The sequence below is a fragment of the Abrus precatorius genome, unplaced genomic scaffold (assembly GCF_003935025.1).
Source record: "Abrus precatorius isolate BTA unplaced genomic scaffold, Abrus_2018 Scaffold11, whole genome shotgun sequence".
NCBI lineage: Eukaryota > Viridiplantae > Streptophyta > Magnoliopsida > Fabales > Fabaceae > Abrus > Abrus precatorius.
The window spans coordinates 14990519-15017227 of record NW_020874303.1 but is presented as its reverse complement, the minus strand read 5'-3'; the positions used below and the strand labels follow the sequence as shown (position 1 = coordinate 15017227).

The following is a 26709-nucleotide window of genomic DNA, read 5'->3' as shown; positions in this document are numbered from 1 at the left end:
GAGAAATATGTCTGCAGCATAAAGGGGAGTTTAGAGTGGCCTAAACTTCTTATACAAGGTGGTATAAGTGTTGTTGCAATAACTTACAGTGCTCTCAGGATTCTCAAAGGATAGTGTTCCTGTTAGAAAAATTCTAATGTCCAAGTCAATAAAAATTTGATTAAGGTAAAGATATAAGATTGTGAGATAAAGTATCTCAGTCAAGAGATTCCTTTCATATATATATATATATACTATAATTATTGAGATACAAAAATGTGTGTAGCATCTGTATAATTTGCATGACGCATCCAATAAAACTAATAATGTATCAATAATGTTAGAGTTATCGGATAGTAGAGAGGCATTTATGTAACAGTTGGTGCTTAGGGTTATACTAAATTTGAGATGGGCCTAACCAATGATTCATTTAAGGTGGATGATAAGTCTATATTTGGGGTGTTGTTTTAGCTTATTTTCTTATAATTGGCTGTATTTAATGAGAAAATTACATTGATTTTGTTATTATTTATTGTAGTTTAACATGAAAAAATTATTAGTGAATTGAGAAACATTTTGGTCACAATTGAATACAATTTAATAGAAAATATGGTTACACACAGTAGGAAGCATGATCTTGTTTAACAGTCATTTTGAAAGTGTTTCGTGACCATGCAAAATTGTACTAGAGGATATACATGGTCGTGCTTCTTTTTTTTGTGTAACTGATTTAGAGAATTTTTAGGGATAAAAAACCTCTTTTGTAAGGACAATTAGGGCTTGCAACCGACGGCTGAGTATGAATTTCTTTACAACTGTTTTTCCCTTTTTATTTCATGACGAGTACTTAAATTCATAACTAGAGTTATGATGGATCATTTGCATAATTTATGTGATTTTGTAGTTTAAGGGTAATTGTGACTTCCCTTTTATATTGGTTTTGCTCTAATGTGCTTACATTTATATGTTTGAATTGATCACTCTTACAAATCATAATTATTGCATTGTAGGCGACTATACCACCTTTTGTTAATTGAACCATAGGATAAAATGGGCCAAACAATTAAATGAACCAAACTTTATTTTTCTCTTTCAATTAGTTATTAAATTAACAAACTCATAAACTTTTTATATTTTTTTCTCTTTCTGTCTTGCATGACCATCAAGATAATAGATTATAAAAAAATATTAATATTGTATGATTATTAAGTATTAGTAATTTTAGTACAGTTATTGACGATGATTATAGAGAAACTAGAATTTAAGTTACACTAAAAGTGAACAATGGAGAAGTACAACATAAATAATAAATTGATCACAAATTTGTTTATTTTGTTTTATATCTTTATTGTGTTGTGAAATATGGCAGTTAGGGGTGGGTGAAGGTTTGTGACTTTAAGGATTGTGTTGGGGGGAGGTTAAAGTTGTTCTAGCTTTACATCGAGTTAGCTAATAGAAGTAAGGTGTCCTTGAAAAAGAAGTTTTTAAGATTGTTCCTACTCTAGCTCTAGTTCCATTTTGGAAGGATCGAAATAACATATGCCCTTGACTTTATATTTATTGGAGCAATAAACATTTTTATTTTTAGACTAAAGATTATTTTGTTCAAAAAGTTGATTAGTCCTTTAGATAAGGATTTTCTCAGTCGACTTCTGAGCTTAGTGGATTCCATTGGAAAACCTTTCCCTTGTAATAAAACTAGCTACCAAGACAATTCAGTGGCAAGACAGCTCAGTGCCATATGGAGAATAGTTAGTTACAAAATTAACTGTTCTAGTTATTTTGTTGTGAGTTTTATTTTTCTGTGCTATGTGTAATTAGTAGTAACATTATATCAAGCTGACCATATAAATTCCTATTGTATTTGTTTCTATGATTTTGATTTTTTTTCGATAAACTTCAATTAACAAATATATTCAATTTTCTCTCTAAATCTTTTATGGTACCAAAGCTCCTAAACTTCAGAGCTTGATTCTTTCCTCTCTAACGACAATGATCTCAATCCTACAGAAGATCCTACAAGTCTCTATCACATCCATCCAAGTGAAAATCCTTCAATTTCTCTGGTTTCATCGGTTCTCAATGAAAACAATTATCACATATGGTCATGATTGATGAAGAGAATGCTGATTTCGAAAAACAAGTTCAAATTTGTCAATGATTCAAGTATGATGCCTACAAGTTTCGAGCCTATGTTTGAGTCGTGGGAGAGATGTAATAATCTTGTTCATTTCACTGAGTTTCAACATCAATTGTACAAAGCATAGTGTACATTGATCTGTCATCCGAGGTGTGGAAAGATTTCAAAGAACGATTTGCACAGGGAGATATGATTAGAATTTTAGAATTGCAACAAGAAATTTTCACTTTAAAGCCAGGAACTTTGAATGTTACAGAATTGAAGACTCTTTGGGAAGAATTGGAATAGGTCTCTCTACATATACACTGTGAAGTGTTCCTATTTGACTATGCAGAATGCTAAGCTCTACAAAGAACAAGACAAGGTAATTCGGTTTTCTGACTGGACTGAATGATGACTACTCATCCATCAGATCTCAGATTTTGGTCATTGATTCCCTACCTTCATTAAATAAAGCTTTTCAATGATACTGCAACATGAAAGACATAATTGTCTTGGTTCCTTCGAAGAAATGAAAGTCAATGTTAATCATGCTGATGGTCGAAGAGGAGGATATGGCAGCTATGGCAAAGGCAGAGGAAAATAAAAAATGTGCACCTACTGGGGCAGAGAAGGACACACTACTAATATGTGTTACAAGAAACATGGTTATCCATCAACCATGAAGGAGAAGAACTTGAATGTTTCTACTGCCAATAATGTCAGCAGTAGAAATGAGGAAGATGCATGGAAGGCAATCTATAGGAGGCTGAAACTAGAGATAACTTTTTCACAGAGGAACAATACAAAGGCTTACTCAACCTGCTGAAATAGACTGAACTTGGGAACACATCACAAAATACTAATCAAGTATCAATTTGGAAGAACAATGAACCTTCAGGTGCCAAATCAAACAATACAGGTATCTATCTTAATGATCAACATTTTGCTTAAGCTTGAATTCTAGATTCAGGAGCCTCAGATCACATATGTAGTTCACTGAGTTTATTCATTTCTCACAAAGCAATTGATCCTTTAGAGGTCAAGTTGCCAAATGGTACTGTGACTAAAGCCACACTTATAGGCACTATACAATTCTCATGCAAGGATCCCTTTTCCTTCACAAAGCCCTATTCAGACCTTCTAACATATAGAAGATTGATTGGCAAGTTGATATATCTCACCAATACTATACCCGACATAATGTATGTTACACAATAGCTTAGTCAATTTATGCATGCTCCTACACATGGACACTATACAGCTGCCACACAAGTGCTCCGATACCTCAAGAATTCTCAGGCCTAGGCATATTTTTGCCTAGAGATTCATCACTGCAAATACTTGGATTCAGTGATTCTGACTGGGCAAGGTGTCCAAATAGCCGTAGGTCAGTGTCTGGGTATTGCTTTCAACTTGGAAAGTCTCTAATAAGCTGGAAATTGAAGAAGCAATCCACAGTTTTGCAAATCTTCCACAAAAGCTTAATATAGGGCCCTAGGTGATGCTACTTCAGAGTTTCTTTGGCTCACCTATATCTTATATGATCTCAATATCAAATGTGATAAGTTTGCTACCTTATTCTGTGACAACTAAAGTGCAAGACACTTGGCTACAAATCCAGTGTTCCATGAAAGAACCAAGCATCTTGAGATAGATTGCCACTTCATAAGAGAGAAGTTTTTCAATGGTGTATGCAAATTGCTCCTGTATCATCCAGCAACCAATCGGTTGACATTCTCACTAAGCCTTTGCCTCCTAATACTTTTTCTCTGCATTATCCAATACAAGCTTGGTATGGTTGATGTCTACCACGCATCAACTTATGTGAGGGTAATAGAACTAACTACCAAGACAACTCAGTAGCAAGACAGCTCACTGTCATGAGATAAATAGTTAGTTAGAAAATTAACTGTTCTAATTATTCTATTGTGAGTTTTATTCCCATGTGCTATGTGTAATTAGCAGTAACTTTACATGAGGCTGGCCATATAAATTCTTATTGTATTAGTTTCTATAATTTTGATTTTTTTTGTAAACTTCAATCAACAAGTATATTCAGTTTTCTCTCTGAATCTTTTACCTTGTAAGGTTCTATTAGATATTCCCGAAGAATTGGATCTAACCTCGGAAGCTGCTAAGGGTTTCTTGTTGCTAGCTGGAATGGTAGATCGTTTCCCTATTTTTGGGTTGGACGTTTTTCTCTAAAGCTTCATCCATTTTAATGCTTATTCAATTCGTGTTTGGCAACACTTGAAGCTAGATAGACATCCAGAATTCTATACGGCAAATGTTTGGATTGGTTGGTCAACAATCTTAAAGGACCAATGGTGTCCTGTTTGCAACAACCATCTGGATCCTATGGAAAGCTAGAAATGCATCTATATTTGGAGATCAACTTTGAGACCTTTGATGAACTATTAGTCACATCCACATTCTTTTAGCAGATGTCGAGAAAGTATATAACCGGCATCAACGACAAAGTTGTTAGGTTAGATGAGAAGCACTTACATCTCCAGCGATCAAAATCAACATTGATGGCAACCACTTTGGTAACCCAAGGAGAGTAGGTTTTGGAGGTTTGTTTCGAGATCATATGGGGAATTGGATTACTGGATTGATTGCTCTTTTTCATGCTTTTGATAAAGCTTGGAATGATAGTTATCAGATTATTTTGTGTGATACTGATTGTACCATGGCGTTAGAGTTGACTCAATTGCGTGGATCAATTTCATCCTTGCTTTCCCTTAGTCATTGAAATTAGGAAACTTTTACAGTTAACCTGGACTGCACCTTAGCTAATTTGTTATGGATGCTATGGGGATGTTGCACTTGAGGCTACGGTTTCTTGCTCTTTGTAATTCCCACTCATAAAAAATAATATAGAAATAAAATTAAGATTCATTGACAACAAATATCAAATTTAAACACTTACATTTAATAACTTTTTATAGAATTTAAAGTTGATCAATTTAAACTTTGAATCATGTTATATTATGTGGATGATTATGTATATCAAATTTTACATAATTTAAACTTTTGTAAGTATATTAATTAAAATTTGATATTTACTTATATTTTGTTTTATAATTTTATAAAGCTAATTTATTTGACAAGAACTTTCAAATAGTTGAATCAATTTAATATTGTCTAAAAAATTATTAAGTGGTGTAAGTGTATAAATTTTATAACTAATATCAACAAATCATAATATATATATATATATGGTTTCATATTCACTAAGAATGAATAATAATATAGATACAATGATCATAGTTGCATAAATTAGAATACAAAATTAAAGAAAAAAAAAATGTTGTTTAAAGAAAGTGTAAGACTTTCTATTCCTTCTCAAGAATTGATATAAAAAATATACAATTCTCTAAAATTATGACCATGTGTCATAAGACGCATTTATAGAGAAAAGGAAGAGAGGATCTTTATGAAGGTTGCAATAGTTCATACCATACCCATTCATAAAGAATTGTAATAGTTTTACCCATCATGAATTGAATACAACTATAGATTCTGATATGATATCCAATATTTATCAATTACAAAACAGATACCCCAGAATAGATAGCTTTCTACCAAGAGTTTTATTTAAATCAATAAAAAACCAATCATGAACAATTCTAACAAGAGAACTCCATTAAATTTAGTTTTATACCTTAAACATATACTCCTTTCATTCTTAAATGTGACTTTTGCTAAAAAAATATTTATTATTTTTTTCTAACTTTGTCACTCTCCTAAACTATTACTTGGTACTCATGATTCAACTTCTGTATTTTAGAAAATAGAAAACAAAATGAAAACAAAGTGATAGTTTTGTAATTCAAAATAAAAACAGAAAACATTTTCAGAAACCAAACCGGCTCTAATTTTGGATTACATGGAACTGTATTCGCTGAAGTAATCTAACTTTAGAATATGTCCCTGTTATGCCTGAAATAATAAACATGTTATAAGGAAAGGAAACAAAAGTATAACGTTATATTAATTATAATATTAGATTATATAAATAACTGTGCCACAAAAAAATTGCAGTAATTTGCATTTAGTTTACATATAAAGCATATAAATAGCATTATAGTTAACCTGCCTTTTGGCCAAACAGATGTGAAAGTTTTGATAGTTAAGACACAGTATATATGGAAGTATATTTTATTCTAATCTTATCAAGATAAAGTACAAACTTCCTTCAGAAGTAAAAAAGTTGATAACATTAGAAAAGACCGAGGTCCACATCCAGTGAAGGGGAACGAAAACCCAAGGCTCCATGGCCTGAAGCCAACAAAAAAATGTGCCAAAGTGCTTAAAAAGCCAACACTAGGGCAATGTTTGCTGACAAGGAGGTAAAAAACCTTGAGCTAAGAAACTCAGGTTACATCCTCCCAAATGACCATAATGAGCCAAAGGAGAGATTCCCCATTCAACCTGGAAAAAGGAGTATAGTGAGAAAAATTAAAAAGGTCCACACATTTTTCTGTGTCACTGACTTAAATTACAACAACTTTTTCTACATAGTATATGCTTGCACTTCTTTTCCTTCAATGGCCCCGCCTCATGAATAATATTGGAGAATTAGGATGATGCTGAAGAGGATGATTCTTTGAGGTTGGTTTTGATTCATTTTCAGATCCTGAGTCAAACCTTATCTGTATTCAAAGAACAATGATATATGTTATATATTAAGTACCAATAAAACACTATATCTATATTCAGATTGAAGAAAGAACGCAAACTTCTTATAAGTTACAAGCCACTATTTGCCACATCACAATAAGTGTACCACCAACTATTTGCATTCACATAGTTGACATTGATTCTGTTTGCTATATAACATCCATTTCCTCACTTTTTCCATTCCCGATTATGTTTTTGCTTTTTCCAAATTGACAAGATTTATATGTTCGATGTTATGCAGTTTTATGATAAAGATTGTGTTCATGTCTCCCTGTCATAACATAGGTAGCAAGAGCAATACTCCTGATTCACAGGACGAACCTCATATTTTTTTAGCAAAGATGCCAACGATGAGGCAACAAGTTGGATAATAAATTTCTGCCCAACACAAGCACGTGTACCAGATCCAAAAGGAAGAAATGCTGCATTTTCATTTGGATCATTTAGTACAAATGTGTCAAATCCTGTGACAGAAGGTTCTTCGATGGCTCCTGAAAAAGTTACAATATCAAATAATTAGTGACAGATGAGCAACAAAATCTCCCCTACCACTTATAGAGGACATATCAGAAAAGTTTTGATGAAAAGGGGTTGAATTCTATATTTGCCAAACTAGTCACTTTTCATCCCAAAGTATGCAATCTTTTTCTTTTCAACATGTCCCCAACTACATGGAAAAAAAAAAAAAAAAACTAGGAACGGTGAGCTGACAAAAGCCACTCAAACAGAGACCTAAAACAACTTCTACATCATAGTGGATAAGCTTGAATTAAGAAACACATGCATTAACAACGGAAAATATCATCATTTTCTATCTCCATACATAGTATAGAAGAACACACACCAATATAATTTCTACAGACCAGGAATTGGTACTTGCAAAACAATTTTTATTTAATCGGCATTTTTTTTTCCATTAAAGCCTGGGTGGGTTGTGTTCAGCCCATAGCAGCCAGCATAAAACTTATCAAAACTCATACATTGATTAATGATGACATGTATGATGCGATGCTATAAGTGAGAATTCTGAGAAACATGACTAATAACTTTCTTATACGTCTTGTTTACATCATGACTAAACCTTGAGTTTAATAATGACAGAGATTATGACAGTCTTGATTGAGGAATCAAGGGAAAAGGTTAACTTTGAACTTAGAATTTTGGAGACAAACATTGGAATCAAAGAGTTTTAGCTTGAGTAGGAACAAAACAAAATATATGCATTACAAGTTTAGTAAGTAATGAAATGAAAATGATTTGGAAGTTAAAATTAGATATGACATTAAGAGTTATTTATAATTACAAAGTACCTACCAAGATAAAAAAAAAAAAAAAAAAAAGTTTATCAAACTATAAAGGAACTAAATGAAAAAACTGTAGGGTAAGTAATTGTTGGGCTTTAAAGGAACTAAATGAAAAAAAAAAAAAAAAAAAAAAAAAGGAGTGGAGGTAATATAAATGAAAATATTAAGATGGAAGTGTGACCACATGAAGAAAGACAATATAACAAATGATTATACACAAGTCGAGATTCAGGTAACACATATTTAGGAGAATTTAACAAAAAATCGGCTAAGGTGGTTTAGACAAGCAAAAAGGGCCACTAGAAGCACTAGTGAAAAGGGTTGATTGTATGATTTTAGCCTCATGAAAAGAGTAAAAAAAAGAACAAGAACCCTGGACGAAATCATTAAAAGGTATCTCAAGATAAATAATATTTTTAAAAATTTAGTAATTGACTAAACTCAATAACATCATGTGATCCATATAACAGATCTCTTCGAGTGGTATAGATTTTGCTGTTATTGTATTTGTATTTTTTATAGTCAGGCAAAATTGAATGCTAACACATTGTCTTCCACTTCTCTCTCAACCTCTGCTCAGCTACTAATAGCAATAAGCTCATAATGAAAAGAGTATATTATATGAAAAGGAAGAGTGGGCCAGTTAATGTTAAGGGTCAACCTAGAGAAACAATCAGTTAGCTCAAAATTAGGAAGCAGTTAGGAGGTAGTTACAAGGGATGGTTGTTATAAAGGTACTGAGTGCTAGGAGAATTCAGGTGTCTTTTTGGAAGTGAAAAAGTTTGTGTAGGAGAATTATCAGTATCCTGAATATTTCTGGCATAGTAAGATAACAGTCTGCACTTACATTGGGTACAGAACTGTGTTCATTCTTAGTAATGCAATTCAATCATTTTTTCTCTTTTCTTGCTGTACCAGTTCTAACACTGCATCAGAGCTCCAATCTGGTTTAGAGGCAAGATTTTGATTCTTGATTTCAACACTTAACGCTTGATTTCGAGTTGGAGTGTTTGTGATCTAAAGTCACCCAAGGAGTTATGTTGTGCAAGATTCTTGAAAGAAAACAGGTTCTTATTTAGAAAATTCTTGTTCTGCAATTGGGTGAAGAAAGAAGATGGTTTTGAAGGAGTTTGAGACACAATTTGATGAAATGCAATGAGAAACTAAGGAGCAACTGAATTTGATAGAACAATCCATTGCAGCACTCAAGGAAATGATGGAAAAGATGATGGAACACAACATGAAAGATGACCCAAGTCTTGGAAATGTTTTATAACAGAAAAGACAAAGATGCGAATTTTGACAAAAGTTGGTTACCAAGGCACCCAAGTTTCCTTTTCCACCTTTTGATGGGATTGGGTACAAAGAATGGAGAGCCAAATGTGAGCACTACTTTGCATTAGAAGATGTATGTGAAACTCAGAAATCTAAACTTCTAATGATGACTATGGAGGGGAAGGCTTTTGCATGGCCACAACATTCCACTGTACAGTGTACAGAGAAATAAAGAAAATTGAATTGGAGACAAATTCTTTATGATGTGATCCTTAGTCACAGAATACAAGTTGGGTGGTTAAACTGGAAAAAACCAGCAGAAGTTATTTGTGATTATAAAATATCTATCAAACTAAAAGAAAAGTTTTATCGTACTGCAGTGCGACTAGCTATCCTATATGGTAGTAAATGTTGAGCCTTAAAGGAACAACATAAAAAAAAAAGGTGAGAGAGAGAGAAATGAAAATGTTTAAGGTGAATGAGTGGACACATGAGAAATGACAAGATACAAAATGATAATACACGAGAGAATATTGGAGTAGCACCTATAGTGAAAAAGATGATTGAAAATTATTTAAGGTGATTTAGGCATATGCAGAAAGACCTTTGGTGGTGTCAGTAAGGAGAGTGGATTGCATGACTTTTAGTCCGACAAAGAGAGAACGAGGGAGACCCAAAAAATGATTAACCAAATTTCTAAAAATTTATTTTTTGACCGAGCTCAATGATGTTGTGTGATCCATGCAACTGACTTCACCTAGCGAGATAAGGCTTAGTAGTTGTTGTTATGGGTTGTAGGCTTGATGAGGGTAACTACATTGATCCTTTATCAGAATTAACAAGATTGAAGCAAACAAACACTTTGGGAGAGTATTTGGAGGCCTTTGATGAATTGTTGGCGAGAGTGGAGTCAGTGGCTTTAAGCATATTTTTAGCAGGTCTGTGCAGTCCTTTAGAGATAGTTAAGCTACATGGATTCCCCTCTTCTATTGTGATAGATAGGGATCAATTATTTCTCAACCATTTTTGGGCTGCATTATTTAAATAGGCTGGGACAAAGTTGAAGTACAGCATTGGCTACCATCTGCAGACATATGGCAAACAAAAGTTGTCAACCAATGTTTGGAAGCATACTTGTTCTGTTTTTCAGGCACCAATCCCAAACAATGGCCTTTTGGTTTGGCTTAGGCAGAATATTGGTACAACACCAATTATAACAGCTCAACAAAAATGACACATTTTTAGGCACTAAATGGTAGAGATTCACCTCTTCTTTCTAGATGTGACACTTTTCCCTCTGAAATAGAAGCAGTCAATCAACTTGCACAAGATAAGGATGAAATGCTGCAATAGTTAAAGCAGAAATTGGAGACAGCACAGAAATGGATGAAATCACAGGAAGATAAGAAAAGGAGAGAAGTGAAATTCCAGGTGTGAGATTGGGTATACTTGAAGAAACACCCTTATAAGATGAAGTCCTTGGCTAGAAAATGCAATGAAAAGTTAGTGCCATGATTTTGCAGTCCTTATCAAGTCCTACAGAAGGTAGGTACAATAGCTTATTGTTTACAGCTACCTGATTATAGCAGAATTCATCCAGTTTTCCATGTATGCCTTTTAAAGAAAGTGTCTTGGACCTAGCTACACCGCATTCCTTACCAAAAGAGCTAACTGCAGAATGGGAGTTACAACCCCATCCACAAGACATCTTAGGATGGCAGTATAATGATAAAGAGGATCCTGAAGTTTTGATCAAATGGAAAGGTATAGCAGAATGTGAAGATTCTTGGGCGCAACTTATTCTTTTGCAGTCTCAATTTCCATATTTTCACCTTGAGGACAAGGTGAAAGCTTTGGGGGAAAGTTTTGATAGCAATAAGCCCATAATGAAAAGAGTATATTATAGGAAAAGGAAGAGTGAGCTAGTTAATATTAAGGCCCAACCTAGAGAAACGATCAGTTAGCTCATAATTAGGAAGCAGTTAGGAGGAAGTTACAAGGGATGGCTGTTATAAAGGTCATAGTTAGGAGAATTGAGGTGTCTTTTTGGAAGTGAAAAAGTTTGTGTAGGAGAGTTGCCAAGATCACTCAAGCATTTCTGGCATTGAATGATAACAGTCTACACTTACATGGGGTGCAGAACTATGTTAATTCTTAGTAATACAATTCAGTCATTTTTTCTCTTTCCTTGCTGTACCAGTTCTAACAGCTACCCACCCCCACACCTATGAATCTGATTCAACAATTTCCAGCCTTTGGTTATGATACGTCCACACTCAGCATCCCTTCTGTTGTTTAGTTTGTGCCTTGTGGGGATATATGGAAAGGTAAATTTTGAAAGGTTCAAAAGAGACAAAGTCGTTGATGAATTTGCTTTCATAGAACCACCGTGTGTTTGACGGGGTAAGGTTAGGGTGTTAGACACGAGCCCATGTTTTTGAACCTTAGATGTTTCAGTCTAACTTTTTGTTATAGAATATTTCAACATATATAATTATGTTCCTCTCTCTCTCTCACTCTCTCTCTCTCTCTCACACACACACACACTGTGTTGTGTGTGTTTCTCTTTTCATCTTTTTTTCTTGTTTTTTCTCTGAATCTTTATTCCTGATATACAAATTATGGTTTTGAAGCATCAAGACTCATACCTAATCCCTTTGTACCAGTTGAGAGAAATCGGTATGGATTAAAATCACTTGCATCACTTCCCCAACTGGAGTCATCCTTCTGTACCAATTCAACAGGTACAACCAATACAGCCCCAGCAGGTATTGTTACACCAGTTGCAAAGCTCAAATCTGACAAAAAAATGAACATTAATGAAAACAAATACAAGCAGCAGTTTAGATAGAAATGTTTAAAGGCAATCCTGAAAATTTTAACACATCATGCATGCACATCATACCAGGCATTTCAATGAAATGTCGGAAATAGAATATTTGAATTTAATTTTTGTATTTTTAAATCATGCATAAAACTACTAATAATGACTTATCAAGCGGTAGTAGAGATGAGATACAAGCTCCTAACTGTTCTCCCTCAAACAATGTTAGTGCGTAACAAAGTAGTAATGCACAAATAAGAACATGTATGTAGTGCCTAAACTAAACAGAAAACCATAAAAGATTATAAATCGACTAGTTTTTCTACACCAGAAGCTCTGGCTTAAATAAATAATTGCATACTGTACAGTACTCTTGCTTCAGAGCAATATCTCACCATGCTTCAAAGAACACCTATGCAGCATGGGACCAGAGGGAAGAAGACGTGCAGATTCATATACTGTAGCCAATAACAAAGGCATCCTATAAACATCTTCATGCTCATATTTCGATGGGTTTCTCATTATCATGTTAATCTCTGAATAAACCTGAAAAAGCACGTGAAAATAAATAACTGCCAACACCTTGCGAATATCAAGAATATGCTCAATCAACTAAGAAAATGCAGCATTTGTTGTTGAAAATCATGCAGTAAACAACCCTTGAGCATATAAATGAAATCCTAGTCTAACAGAAATATGGTTTTTCTTCAAAAAGATAATAGAATAACTGTTTGTTAAACGTGCAACAATCTGTTTAAGAAATTTCATCTCAACACAATTAAATTTAATATTTTCCATGGCTAAAACAGACGGACATAGAAGAAAGAGCCACAAACAGATGCCAAATAAGAGGTAAAGTGCAAGTGAAGACAGGAACGAAGACAGGAAAAACAGATTGAAACCTTATCCTGTATTTCTGGATGCATGACAAGCCTAGTTAATACATTCGCAATTAAAGCAGCTGTAGTTTGACATCCATGAAACATCACACGCATGATGTTCCCACAAGATTCCTCTTTAACACCTTGATGATTGTTAAGGTCACGAAAGAAATAGGAATTTTGGAATTCATCATCAGAACAGCATTGTGCACCATGTGCTGACTTCATTTCTTTGTTGGAACTGTTGTTATGTACTTCTTGGTCCATATGACCAAATAATTTACAGCCTTTTCTGCAATGTTGAAGGATGTCTTGAGTTAAGCATTTCAAATTTTTGCATAAACATTGATACCTCCAAAATCCACGTATCCAGAAAGGAGTAACATTATAGGAGGCCCAAAAGCAAGCATCTTTAGCAATCATCATAAGCAGTTCCTCATACATTGCAGCCTTTGGCCAGGCCAAGAAACCATCTCCAAAGAATGCGGATCCCATTATGGTGAAAGCCATGTGTTGAGAAACCAACCTAGAATCAATACTTCCTTTGGTTTTCATATTTTCTATTTTATCTGTGAGAAAGTCTGCAACCTTTGTAGGTATCATATCAGCAATCTTCACCAATCTTTCATTCAATTCTGTTGCCAACAATTCCCTTCTCGTTTGCACCTAAAGACAATTTAAATTAAATTCCAAGTTGCTATAGTCAGAATGAGAATACATAAAACGACATGATCTATGATATCAGAAGACAACACTTGAGATGCTTAATGAAAACATATTATGCAAGAACAAAAGAGTAGTTTGATCAGAACTCAAAAGGTCTTAAAACCGAAAGAGCATTTTAATATTGCAGAACAAATCACATAATTCATCTCATAACTCCAATTAGAAATATTACAGTTCACATGTCACCTTCTCAAAGGAAGGGGAAAAGAGGCTTGATTGCCCAAAGGCCAGATGAAATGCTTTTTCAGTAAAAGGTAACTTATCCTCAGCCTTTATAAGCATCTCCTGAATCAGCATTGGATCCTTAACTGACACCAGAAGCTGAATGGGACCTAACCAGAGCTTAATAATTGGTCCATACTTCTCATGGGATTTTGACAGAACATCTGGAAATCAAAGGGCCAAGTATATAATTAGTCAAAAGATTCTGATCAGGCTATAATTTCATTCATTACTCAAAACCAAAGGAAAAAATAATACTATACATGCAAAAGAAGCCAAGTTTGACATTATTCAACAAAAAACTTTAATCCATATTCAACAAGAAATACAGGTGCAAAATAAAAGATTGGTATTAAATATCTCAATCATCAAATCAAAAAGGAAAGAAAGAAACCGATATTAACTATTCTTTGAACTCTAATGCCATCTTTTACTTTAGTAATGACTTCCTAATTCCTACTAACAAAAGGGTGATGATGCATGCATCAGAAATATTATGTAAATTCTGTTAAACAACCAAAAGGAAGCAAATGAACAAATTCTTCTTCTCTTTCCATATATAACACGATCCATCAACCCTACCAACTCGTAACCAAAAAGGCATGAACTTCACAATATTCAACGAACCATTTTGATCCACAACAAATTCCCGAAAGAGCAACAACAGAAAACTGATATCAACTTCCAAACAGATCACATACCAGCACAACACAAGACCCCATATAAGCAAACCGCCCAATAAGTTGCAAAATCAAGCTTTACAGGCTAAACCCAAAAAACTGATTCAGAAAATAACCATTTTTCATTGAGCCTCCAAATCCAAGTATCCTACCCTTCATATGATTCCCGATTCAAATTTAATATCGATTCAACAACCTTGACCAAGATTAATAGACCAAACCCAAAATTCTCTTCACAAGTTCCGTATAACACTCACAGAAAAAAAAAAAAGTGATTCTGGAAATAACTGCAAATTCAACCAATTCACGGGGCAGTAAAAAAAAGAAAGAAAAGTGACCAGTGAGACTATCGGTGCAAAAGAGCTTGCAGTGGCCAAAGAAAGAGGGAGAGGGAGGTCCAGGAATGGTTTTAGCTCTGTGCCACAAACTAAAGAGGCTGAAGAGTCTTCTAAGCAAAAGGGTGGTGATAACAACGAGAAAGAGCCAAAGAAAGGCATTGAATTCTCGTGTTGCAAAGTCTCTGAGAAGTTGAGAAGGAGTGTGGATCACACAATTAGAAGAGTGATGAAGAAGAAGAAGACCCAAGAAGGTTGTGGGCAGAGAAGACTCAATAGCACATGAAGCGTTACTCATTTTCTCATCCAATGAGTGAATGAATGATGATGGAGTTCCTGTTTGCTCTGACTTCTTGTTAGTGGTTCTCTCACGGGGTCACGGACACAACCATACGACGACGTTTGTGTCTGTTGGAATATGGTCGTGTCACGTTCTTATGGCGATCATCAGAATATTGGGGTGGTGATGCGAGCAACCACGTGGCCCAAAATCGATGCCTCGACTATCATCAGTTTCGTGATGTGACCCACACGTACCAAAAGGTTTAATAAATAAATATATATATAAATTTAATAATTTTTAATAATTTTTTTATTTAATTTATATTTAATAATTATTAAATAATAAATTATAACAATAAAATTTTTTGATTAAGTATAAAATTTTTAGACTTATATTAATATAAATATATATATTATTTTTAATAAAAAATTTAATATATTTATTAAAAAGGTTAATTAAGATTTTCTTCTTTCTAGAATTTTTTTAAAAAATAAAATAAAATAAATTACATATTACATGTAATTCTTAAAATTAATTGGTTTACATGTATTTTATATAATAAAAATTAAATTTAAATATAATTAACTTTGAATGAAAGAGATTGTCTAACAAATCAATAACTTTAATTTAAGTACTGAAGTTTATTATAATTTTTTTTTTACGAATACACATTATTTATTATAATTTTTTATTAGCGAGATGGAAGAGACTTCAACAAATTATTTATATGTAAGTAGATAAGATAAATTTTTTATCAACAATTTTCAATAAATCACATAATGACTTAGAATAGATTTAGTATTACTAAAACTCGCATACTTCATCATGTTAATATTGAACTCTTAAAGCAACTTAAAGGCATTTTTAATTATCTTTTGGAGTTCTATTTCATTTGTCTTATAAAAATCAATGTTTAAGAAGATGTCGTTTCACCTTACAAAGTAGAATTACATGACTGAATTGTAGAACTTTATTATTTGAAGGTGGGAATAGAAATAGGATAAGATAGGCAAGACTTTACATAAATAGGTTTAAATCTATTTAATAATTTTAAAATTTAAGTTTAGCTTATTATCTGTCATAAACTTTTAGACATTGGCCTATTAACCTTTTTAATGACCTATTTCATACTGAGACCTTCAATAGGTCATTAAATACCACTGCATAGTAGAGCAAGCTCATATTCTTGAAGGGAAAAGGGTGATAAAAGATGTAACTATTGATTGTAATATTTATATTGTAAAACCTAATCATAAAGCTTATATCTAAATAAATTATAAAAAAATAGTTCACTAAATTCACTAGAATTTGGTATTTCAAGAAACGTTTTATTAATTATTGGATCTGTTAAAGTTTTGAGATTTTGAGAAATTTTGAAAATATGAGCATTAGTAAGTGAATTTCGGGGACGAAATGCCTAAAAGGATGGAAGAATTGTAACACCCTTAATTTTGTTACTCTTGGATAGGAAAAATAGGAATTTGAATAAAAGATATCTCGCTCAAGCGACGTAAGATTTCCTAAAAGGAGAATGTTCTAGAACTTTCTCGCTCCAGTGAAATGAGATAATGTTGCCCCAACTGTCCTCTCACACAGGCGAGAAAAGGGTCTCACTCAGGCTGGGAGTAGCTCGCTCAAGCGAGATAAAGCTCGCTCAGGCGAGGAGTCATAGGAAAGATAGGGTACCCTCTGGACTCAATCTCGCTCAAGGAAGATAGATCTCACTCAGGCGAGATTGTATCTCGCTCAAGCGAGAGTGTTACTGCTCAAGCCAGAATATCAGAAAAATTAATAGTCTCGCTGTCTAGTTGTCTCGCTAAGGCAAGGATGGAAGCTCACTCAAGTGAGAATCTTATCACTCAAGCGAGATCGCACGAGTTTAGAAGGATATTTAAGGAACCTCAGCCTCAAAAACATTTATTTCTCACCAAACGATTTTCTCTCTTCATTTTCTCTGTTTTCTCTCCTTCCTCTCTCTAAAGAGAACTCTCTTGGAATCTCTTCCAGATCTGAGCTCAAACATCCATTTCATTCAGATCTAAGTAAGTTTCTTAGAGCTCATATCTCTATTTTATTCCTTTTCTTCGGTTTTCTTCTCATAATAAGACATCTATCTTAAAACACTTAGGAAACTTCATCTTTCAGACGATATTCTCATTGATATCATGGAACCTCTTTGTAGATCTCTCGGAACCGTTACCAAGTAAGGGGAGTATTCTCGAGCTTTAGTTTTATATAGATATATAGAGATCTTAGAAGAATCTGAATAACCTATTTTTGTAATAATCTATAATTTTTATGAAATCATATGTGAAAAATGTATTTTTAGTATAAAGAAAGGTTTTGGATTTATTTGAAACTAATGAAATCAGATTCCTAGAAAAAGATATGGGCTAGAATAACATTAAGAAGTTTTAGAACTAAGCTACTTAAAATGTATGTGAGTTAAGTAATAAAGGACACAAAATAATGAACTTTAGGTTAGAAGACCATATTGAGATTGTACAAGTTGGACTGAGTCCAAATCTGTTCGACCTTCGGCATATTGTTTGATTGTATGCTGTGAGATTTATGATAATTTCTGTGCTAGATTGATATAGTGTACTGATTGTATGGTGTGATGTTGTGTGATAACTTTCTTAGTAGACTAGTATGATGCAATAAGTATATATATATACATATATATATATATATATATACACATGTGTATATATATATATATATATATATATATATATATATATATGAATTGATAGCTGGAATGTATTCAAATTGAGTGAATTCACATGAATAATTGAAGTGTTGATTCTGAAAGTATGTGATATATGAAAGAGAAAGAATGAGATGCATGATTATGATGAACTTGAAAAGGGTGATTACAATATATATTATAGCATATTAAAGGGTGTATTATAATATATATTGTGATCCATGAATTTATATAAATCATAACTCACATATTATAACATATTGATCGATAAAAAGAATATGAAAATGAGAAATGTTGAGAAATAGAAAGGGAATAAGTATAGATAGTATAGAGATACACTTGGGGTATAGATTCCGGAGAAGATTTAGAAAATCTTGAAGAAATGAGGATTGTGAATGTTAACGATAAAAGAGTGCACAATAATTTGCTAAAAAATAGACATTCACAGGCCATACTCTTATTTCTTAACGAAACTCCTGACTATACCTTTGCTTAAAGGAGCCAGGGCGGCACACGTGTATATGTGATATTGTGGCTAATCAGCAGCTATCTATGTTATGAAATCTTCAAGGGATCATAGGGGCAATTATTAAGAAAGTGTTATATGTAACGTCCCTAATTTTGTAATATTAATTATTATTATTTATATAAATATATATATATATATATACATATATATATATATGTGTGTGTGTGTGTGTGTGTGTGTGTGTGTGTGTGTGTATTTTGGATATATATTGTATCCATGACTGGATAAGCCGAAAATAGGCTAAGTGCCTAAGTGCAGGGTGTAATACTGGGCTATTCTCTCTGCAGCGAGAGGGTCTCGCTGTACATGGTCATGTACTTTGACCGTGTGCATCTCTGGTTTTGATGATGTGCTTAATCCCTACCCCTAACAACACCATCACCACCCCTAACATCAACATCCCCACCCCCAACATCAGCATCTCCACCTCCAACATCCATGAAGCACCAAAATTTTTAAAGAGGCTAATCCTCTATTATTTGATTAGATGAATCAAGTCATTTCTACATATCTAAATAAAGGGTCAACTCTACCACCTTTATCAACTGCACCAAGTCAACCAACTAGATCTGAATGAAAATTGTATTTTTTTGGGAACCATTTTGGGAGAGGGAATAGTACTTTATGTTATATTGTCTTAGAAACAATGTGTAGTAGCTTATTTAAGTTAGTATTCATGTGAATGGGTACCTTTTTATGAACCACTTTCTATACCTTTTGATTACATTAAACAATGTGCAGCATAAATCTTATGTCATTGAACCAAATTTAATAGGCTGAACAAAATAAAAAATACAGTGAACAGAGTCATGAGCATAAATCTTATGTCATTGAATTCATTCAACCATATTCAAAACAACTTTCACTTCATTAAATTACAAACTGTCAACATTTAAAACTTTCATACCACAATATTCATTGCTACTACAATACCTACAATGGTAATGAAAAACTAAAGCACAATCACTAAATATCCTAAAATCTTCACCCTATTCCTCTCAATAGCAATCTCAACAACAATCTTTGTCTTTTTGTGGGATATTTTAAGCTTCATTAATGCAAGTTATTGATGGAGATAATGACATTCTTGCTGAAGTCTCACCATCTCTTCTTTGGTTTTTGCCATTTTCTCCCCAGTTGCTTTTTTAACCTCCATTAAATCATTGATCTTTGCCTTCAACTTTTGAATTATATGGATTTCTTTCAACATAACAAACCATTGTCCCCATCTACAAGCTCTTTAACCTAACAAAAATAATTGCAAGAATTAGGTTCCTTCAAACCAAATATAAACAAATTTATAAACACAATCACAAATTCATAACAAATACAACCAATTGAACTTACATTCCAACTAGAGCATCTCCAAAACCTTATACCAGGATTATCCTTACTCTATGAGGTCAAAATTATAGTGGGCTTCTTACATTTGCAAGTCACAGCTTGTGCAGAAGATGAGCACGATGAACCATCCACACTACTTATTTCCTTAAGACGAAGAATCGAAATGGAACCCCATATGGATAACGACAACACACGATAGAGAATCCTAACATTCTTTTTCCTTCTCTGCTTCTTCTTTTTCCTTTCGAGTTCGTCTTCAACATCTTTGTTCATTGCTTATTCTTCAATTAGGGTTTTAGATTTGACCCTCTTTCCCTTTTCAAAGTCTTTGTTCTGTGCTTCTTCTTCAATTAGAATTTTAGATTTGTCCCTTTTTCCCTCTTCAGCGTCTTCATTCTATCCTTCTTCTTCAATTAAAGTTTTAGATTTGGCCCTCTTTCCCTCACATCACCCAAAACGCAACTTTTAGGTTAAAATTAAAAAATACTGATATAGGATCCTGACATGGTGGTTTAATGGTGAGGTGGATGAGAGAGATCGACGGTGATGCAAACTGTTAGCCACGTCACTATTTAACTGACAGAAAGTTAACGTCAGGTATAAAATTGAATAAAAATTAGTTAGGCATTAAAATAAAATAAAATTATGAAGTAGGTTTTTGAAATTAGCCCTATTTGGAAGTAGTTAAAAGGTATTTAAACCATAAATTATTTGATGTAAATTATTTAAAGAAAAGAAAGATGTTACATCGCTGCAGCGAGATAGCGAGATGAGAATATCTCGCTATAGCGAGAGCGTCACAATCAGAGGGGTATTTGAAGGGTTTAGGGTTTGGGAAATTTATTTCTTATTCCTTTCTTCGAAACTCCTTTGATTCTCTCGACGTAAAACCCATTCTTACCGTATAAATTGCCTCTAAAGCCATTTGGGAGTTAGATTGAAGGTGAAGATTGTGTTTGGAGCATTTGAAGGTGAGTTTTATGGGCTAAGGTTTCATTCCTTTGTCCCTTTCTTTGTTTTCTCGGTTTCTCATGGAATTCTTCCATGTATTTAGGGTGAAATACTGCAATGTACTCGTTTATTTGACTATGTATTGCAATGTGGTTAGGATGAAATGTAGGGATATGTGTGTGTTGATGCATATTTCGCGTTGAACATGATTTGTGAGGAAATGTGATGAAAATTGTGTGGTTGGCTATAATGTGGTTGGTGTTGAATAGTGTGTGTGTTGGAAATGGTTTGAATGTACTCAAAATCATGTTGGAAGTGTTGTGTGTTTCAAATGTAATACAATTGAATGTGGGCATACATGCCGTGTGAAAGTGAATAATTTGAGTGGTTGGGAATGTGTGTGAATGGCATGTTAGATACGATTGTGGTTGTGTTTGAATATGAGAAAAGTTATGCATGGTTCAACAATACACTGGGGTGTGAAATATGGGGCGGTAGAAATACTTTAGGAAAGAGAAAGTGGTGGTGACACCGACAGTAAGCATGGGTGCACTACAGGCCCCTAACTAATACCTTTGTTGTAACGCCCCGAATTTTGTAATATTAATTATTGTTATTTATATAAATCTAAATGCATATATATATATATATATGTGTGTGTGTGTGTGTGTGTTGATTTTATTGATAATGATGTTTTATGTGTATTAAATACATGGATGTGTGTATATGTGTGTATGCATGACTGGTTAGACTAAGTGCCTACGTATAGGGCGAGATACTGGGCTGCTCTCGCTGCAGCGAGAGGATTCTCACTGTAGCGAGAGGGCTCTGGAAGGAAGGACTAAAACTGTCACCTTCTCGCTGTAGCGAGAAAGTGACAATTTGAGGTACATTTCTGGGTGCAGTCTCGCTATAGCGAGAAGGTCTCGCTGTATCGAGATTCTGCAGAAATCAGAGTGCAGTTTTCTCTAGTTTTTTCACTGTAGCGAGAGGGTGTGTCGCTGCAGCGACGTCTATATCTCGCTGGAGCGAGAGTGTCGTGACCAGCAAAGGATTTAAAGGGAGTTAGGGTTCAGGGAGAGTTATTTCTCCCTCTCCCTTCGATCCTCTCATGCCCAAAGCCCTTTCCACCGATTAATTGCCTCCAAAGCCGTTCGGGAGTGAGATTGGAGCTCGAATTTATGTGGGGAACGCTTGGAGATGAGTTTTAAATGGTTAGGGTTTTCGTTTTCCTTCCCTTTCTCTGTTCTTGGTGATTTTCGGGGTTCTCAGGGAATTCTTCCATGTATTTAGGCTAAAAGTCATGTGGGGGGCATTTCCGTAGTTGAGTTCGGATGTGGGTCTTCAATCCGAGGTAAGAGAGGACTCTACCCTACTCTTTGTATGCGATTTACTGTTATTTAGTTGAATATTGTGATGTGGCTGACTAGAGAATAGGAAATTACTATGAAATATGATATGGACCATATGCCGTGATATATGAATATTATGTGTATGGATGAGAGGATATGTGGTTGATGGAATTTTGCTATGTATTGCGGTGTGTGAACAAATGTGGGCCCGAGGGCCGTGTAATATAGATGAATATTGGCTATATGCCGTGTAATGTGAAATGAATGTAGGCCTAGTGCCGTGTATTTGAATGCAATGTGGGTTGTGTGCCGTGTTTAAGCATGATTATTGCATGCGTGAATGGGCGTGTTAGCGCCGTCGTAATGTGCTGTGAATGGTTCAGTGATACACTGGAGTGTGGGAGATGAGGACGGTAGAAATACCTTGGGAAAGAGGGAGTGGTGGTGACACCGATGTCTCTTCCTGACTAGACCTCTGACCATTACCTTTACTAAGCGACCCGTGACTGCCCACGTGGTATCCGTGAGGCGGGGGTAACCGGCGACCATTCATGGTATAAATATGTGATCACAGTGCTATAGTGAGTGTGGCTGGTGTGCGCATGCATGTATTTGTGTTTTGTACTTATGAATGTGAAATGCTGTCTGTAATTGTGTTTGTTTAAGATATTGGAAATGTGTTGGAGGTGAGACTCTAAGTTTGATTGTGTTTTGGTAGCGTAGAATACTCATCCTTACATTCATTTTTCAGGTGATCAAGACGATTAGCACCAGACTCAGTGAAGGGGTGGATGGAACTCCTATAGGACTTAGGATATTATTTTGGAAAACTGATGTATTTAAATAAGTCTTATAGCAATTGTATGATATAAATTGTAACCCCTTCCTTTATTTGAAATAGTTAATGAAACTTGAATTAAAAATGAAAATTTTATTATCTCAAAAATTTGTGAAATTTCTTATTTATGGAAATTAAATTTAAGGTGTTACATTTGTCAAGGGGTTCATGACCGCACATGTTGTATCTGTGAAGCGGGGGCTATCCGACAACCATCTATGGCAGAAAAATTGTGATCATAGTGAGCATGGCTAATGTGTAGTGAACACATGTGTATGTATGGGCTGTTTAATGGTGCAACGAGTGCACCTGTGTGTGAATGAGAATGAAATAATAGAACCAATGCTTTGTACTTGTTGATGCATGATTTAAAACATGTTAGAAATTGTTTATATGTGGAATGAGCAAGGTGAGACTCTATGCTTGTTTATGTGTGTGATAGTGTAGAGTACTCACCCTTACATTTATTTTTTAGATGACTAAGACGATCAATACTGGGCTCAGTGAAGGGATGGATGACACTGCTATAGGACTTATCATATTTATTTTGTTTTGTAACTAAAATGTATTAATTAAGTCCTGTAGTGATTATTTGACTTAAATTGTAATCCATTCTTATTTTTAAAATACTTTGCTGAATTATGCCTTGGAAAATCTTTTGAATGAATATTTTTATTATTCCCATTTTATGAAATTTATTTATTTTAAAAATTAAATTTAAGGTGTTACAATCTTCATTTTTATTTTTGTCTGAAGTAAATTTACAAGTCTAAAATTTTCTTTTATAAGGTATATTAGAATTAATTAATTGCATTAATGTTATGCAGTGTCATAATATAGAGTGCTAAATAAGTTACAAAGTGTTCTATTTTTTCTCAACATATTTAATATATCATAATAGATACAAGAGGTCTATGTAATAACTCTTAAACACATAATTTATATAACAGATAACATATAGCTGCAACAACTCATCCCTTACCCCTCTGGTCTACTTGGATGAAAGTTATTCTACATTCATAACATTGTTAAAGGACATAAAACAAAGAAAGGATGAGTATATACATTCATAAATTATATCACAAGGCAATACCAATTAATTAATGAATAAATAAATAGACATAATTAATTAATCAAATAGTCAATCAAGCATTGCAATGTCTTTTATTTGTGTTTTCTCTATGGAGTAATTAATTATCTAATTTTTTTAATTTTGGGGTGAAGATTGAGAGTTATGTACTCGCAATCCGAACGATGTCATAGTTACATCCTCCCTTACTGGGAACATAAATTTTAGTGCACAATTTCCTTTATGGTCACTTCTGGCATTACACGCTCACACCAATCATGGAATGCTCAAGTGTTTGTCAGGATAGGTTAGCATAATTCTCAATGCTGACCACACAAGTTAGCTAGACTTAATCTTTTATAGTACTTGGGTACTTAACTATCTCTTATGGTCACACCAACAATATTTGCCTCACTTTTGTACTAAGCGTTTTCAACCACTTTTCTTGTAAAATTAATTCACATCAATATCAATGACAAATAATTTACAATCATTAGTTTATCCATCTGGTACAATTTTATGATGACAATCATGATCCGTATTGTCAAATTAAACAATCTTAAATTAGATTGTATACGACCAAAAATAGAATTATTAGGGTAAAAATAATAATTGAAACAAGAAGCAAAACAATAAAAGCAAAAATAGATAAAGAATTAGACTAGAGATTGGGGATGAAACTACAATCACAAGATTAATAAGCCAAAGAAACGATCACCATAAGAGCTTTGGACTCTTGATAAGATCAAGAAAAATTGGTTCACTCAAGAACCTAAAGTCACACGGTCTCACAATAGTGTTTAATTTCAAATTATATTAAAAACTAATTAAAAGTATATTTACAAGAACTTATATATGTCTAGCACTCATAAACCAACACTAACACAAACTCTAATGGATTTCTTGTTCTAACAAACCTGACTTCAAATGAATTAAATAAAACAAGTTTTATCCTAAATAAAAGCTCAAAGTAAGTTATGTCTAACATTAAAATAACTAAACTAAACATAGTAATTAAATCCTAATAGGATCCATTGGAGTTTAAGTTCTCTAAGGATATGAAATTGACCATTTTAGATTTTTCTAACTCTAAATTGGATCTACTTTCAAATAGGACAACAATCATCTTCTTTAGGTCTCCTTTTATTCTCTTTTTCTTTACCCTTATCATTGGTCCTTAAAACCTTCCAATGCCTTCAAACATTTGTCTTCAATGGGCTTTCTTTGATTCCTATCAATCCCTCGTTCTTCAAGAGAATTTATTCTCAAATTTGATTTTTCATCACTTACATCAAAGAGAAATAAATCAGATACATTAAAAGTAGCATTAACACCATATTTACTTAGTAAGTCCACTTTGTATGCATTATCTTCAATCCTCTCTAAGACTTGAAATGGTCCATCCACTCTTGTTAGCATATTATGCTTGTTGCTTCACTTTTTTTTTTTTTTTTTTTCCAATTTGAGCCTTCACCTTTTTGTGCAACTTTCTAACAAATTTAGTTTTGGCATTGCCATCAATAGGCAGTGGCAACAAATCAAGCGAAATGAGGGGATTAAATCCATAAATAGCCTCAAATGGTGAATGCATGATAGTTGAATGAAATGTCCTGTTATATGAAATTCAATATAAGGCAAACATATATTCCCCTCCCTAATTTTTATTTAGTGATATCCACTCTTAAGATTAATCTTAGAAAAATAACAAGCACCAAACAATTCATCGAATAAATAATCCAAATGGGTATAGAGTGTTTATACTTTACAATGATGTTGTTGATGACCCGACAATCAGTGCACATCCTCCAACTTCCATCTTTCTTGAACACTAAGATGATTGGTACAACACAAGGGGTTAGGCTTTCCTTCACCTATCCTTTCTCTAACAATCCTTATACTTTTTTTTTTAAAATCTCTTGAGAGTTTCTTGAGGATTACTTTTGTATGTAGCTCAATTAGGTAATGTTGCTCCTGAAATCAAGTCAATTTGATGTTATATCCCTCTAATTGGAGGCAGGCCATGATACAATTCTTTAGGAAAGATATTTTCAAATTCCTGCAAAAGAGAGGAAACATCACTAGACAAAATATTGTTAGCAAATGAATCAATAAATTAATGATAAGAACTTTCTTTACACAAAAGTAGATACATAGGCTGATAGGCCAACAAAGCTTTCCTCACTTATTTTTCTCTCACAAACAAATTTTCTCTCATTTCACATTGATTTTTCTCTTCACTTTTCTTTTCACTCTTTTCTTTTTTACTTGTAAGTATCTTCATTTTTTTTTCCCTTTTTTTAAGCTTGCCTTCAAACTCACTCTTTTTGTTTTCATTTTTTTTTCTTTTCTCTCTTGCTCTCTTCTCAACCTCAAGACTATTTGATCCTCACACACTTGACTAGATGTCATGGAGACTAAAGTGATTGTGCACCCTTTATGTACAAATGTGAACTTGTTAGAATGACCATCATGAATAACTTTTTTGTCAAACTGCTAAGGTCTTCCCAAGAGGACATATGGCCCTTTTAAAGGTATTTAAAGCATTTGATTTTCCTATGTTTAAAAGAAATTTTAGGTGAAGGTTTATCACTTTGGAAAG

At 33.7% G+C, this 26709-nt stretch overlaps 1 protein-coding gene across 3 annotated transcripts; it reads right to left on the bottom strand.

Moving 5' to 3' along the window:
* Window positions 1-6254: 6254 nt before the first annotated feature.
* LOC113854494 (alpha-humulene 10-hydroxylase-like) lies at window positions 6255-15462 on the bottom strand. Of its 3 annotated transcripts, XR_003502770.1 has the most exons (8): window positions 15038-15462; window positions 13984-14183; window positions 13093-13737; window positions 12586-12736; window positions 12015-12164; window positions 7408-7454; window positions 7109-7278; window positions 6257-6759 (listed from the first exon to the last, which is right to left on the bottom strand). XR_003502770.1 is itself a non-coding variant. In XM_027485505.1 (7 exons), the coding sequence occupies exons 1-7, from the start codon at window positions 14856-14858 to the stop codon at window positions 6652-6654; spliced, it is 1467 nt and encodes a 488-aa protein (XP_027341306.1). In that variant the 5' UTR covers window positions 14859-15457; the 3' UTR covers window positions 6255-6651. The 3 variants fall into 3 exon arrangements, 2 of the variants coding, with proteins under 2 accessions (XP_027341306.1, XP_027341305.1); XM_027485505.1 differs by lacking the exon at window positions 7408-7454 and having other exon boundaries at window positions 6255-6759; window positions 14816-15457; XM_027485504.1 differs by lacking the exon at window positions 7408-7454 and having other exon boundaries at window positions 6395-6759; window positions 7109-7251; window positions 12030-12164.
* Between the last annotated feature and the right edge of the window lie 11247 nt (window positions 15463-26709).

Coding starts and splice junctions, on each gene's coding strand:
- LOC113854494 (XM_027485504.1), bottom strand. CDS start 15,332: ATGAGTAACGCTTCATGTGCTATTGAGTCTTCTCTGCCCACAACCTTC. Junction 13,738..13,983: donor TTTCCCCTTCCTTTGAGAAG/GTGACATGTGAA, acceptor AATTGTCTTTAG/GTGCAAACGAGAAGGGAATT. Junction 12,737..13,092: donor ATCCAGAAATACAGGATAAG/GTTTCAATCTGT, acceptor GTGCTTTTTCAG/GTTTATTCAGAGATTAACAT.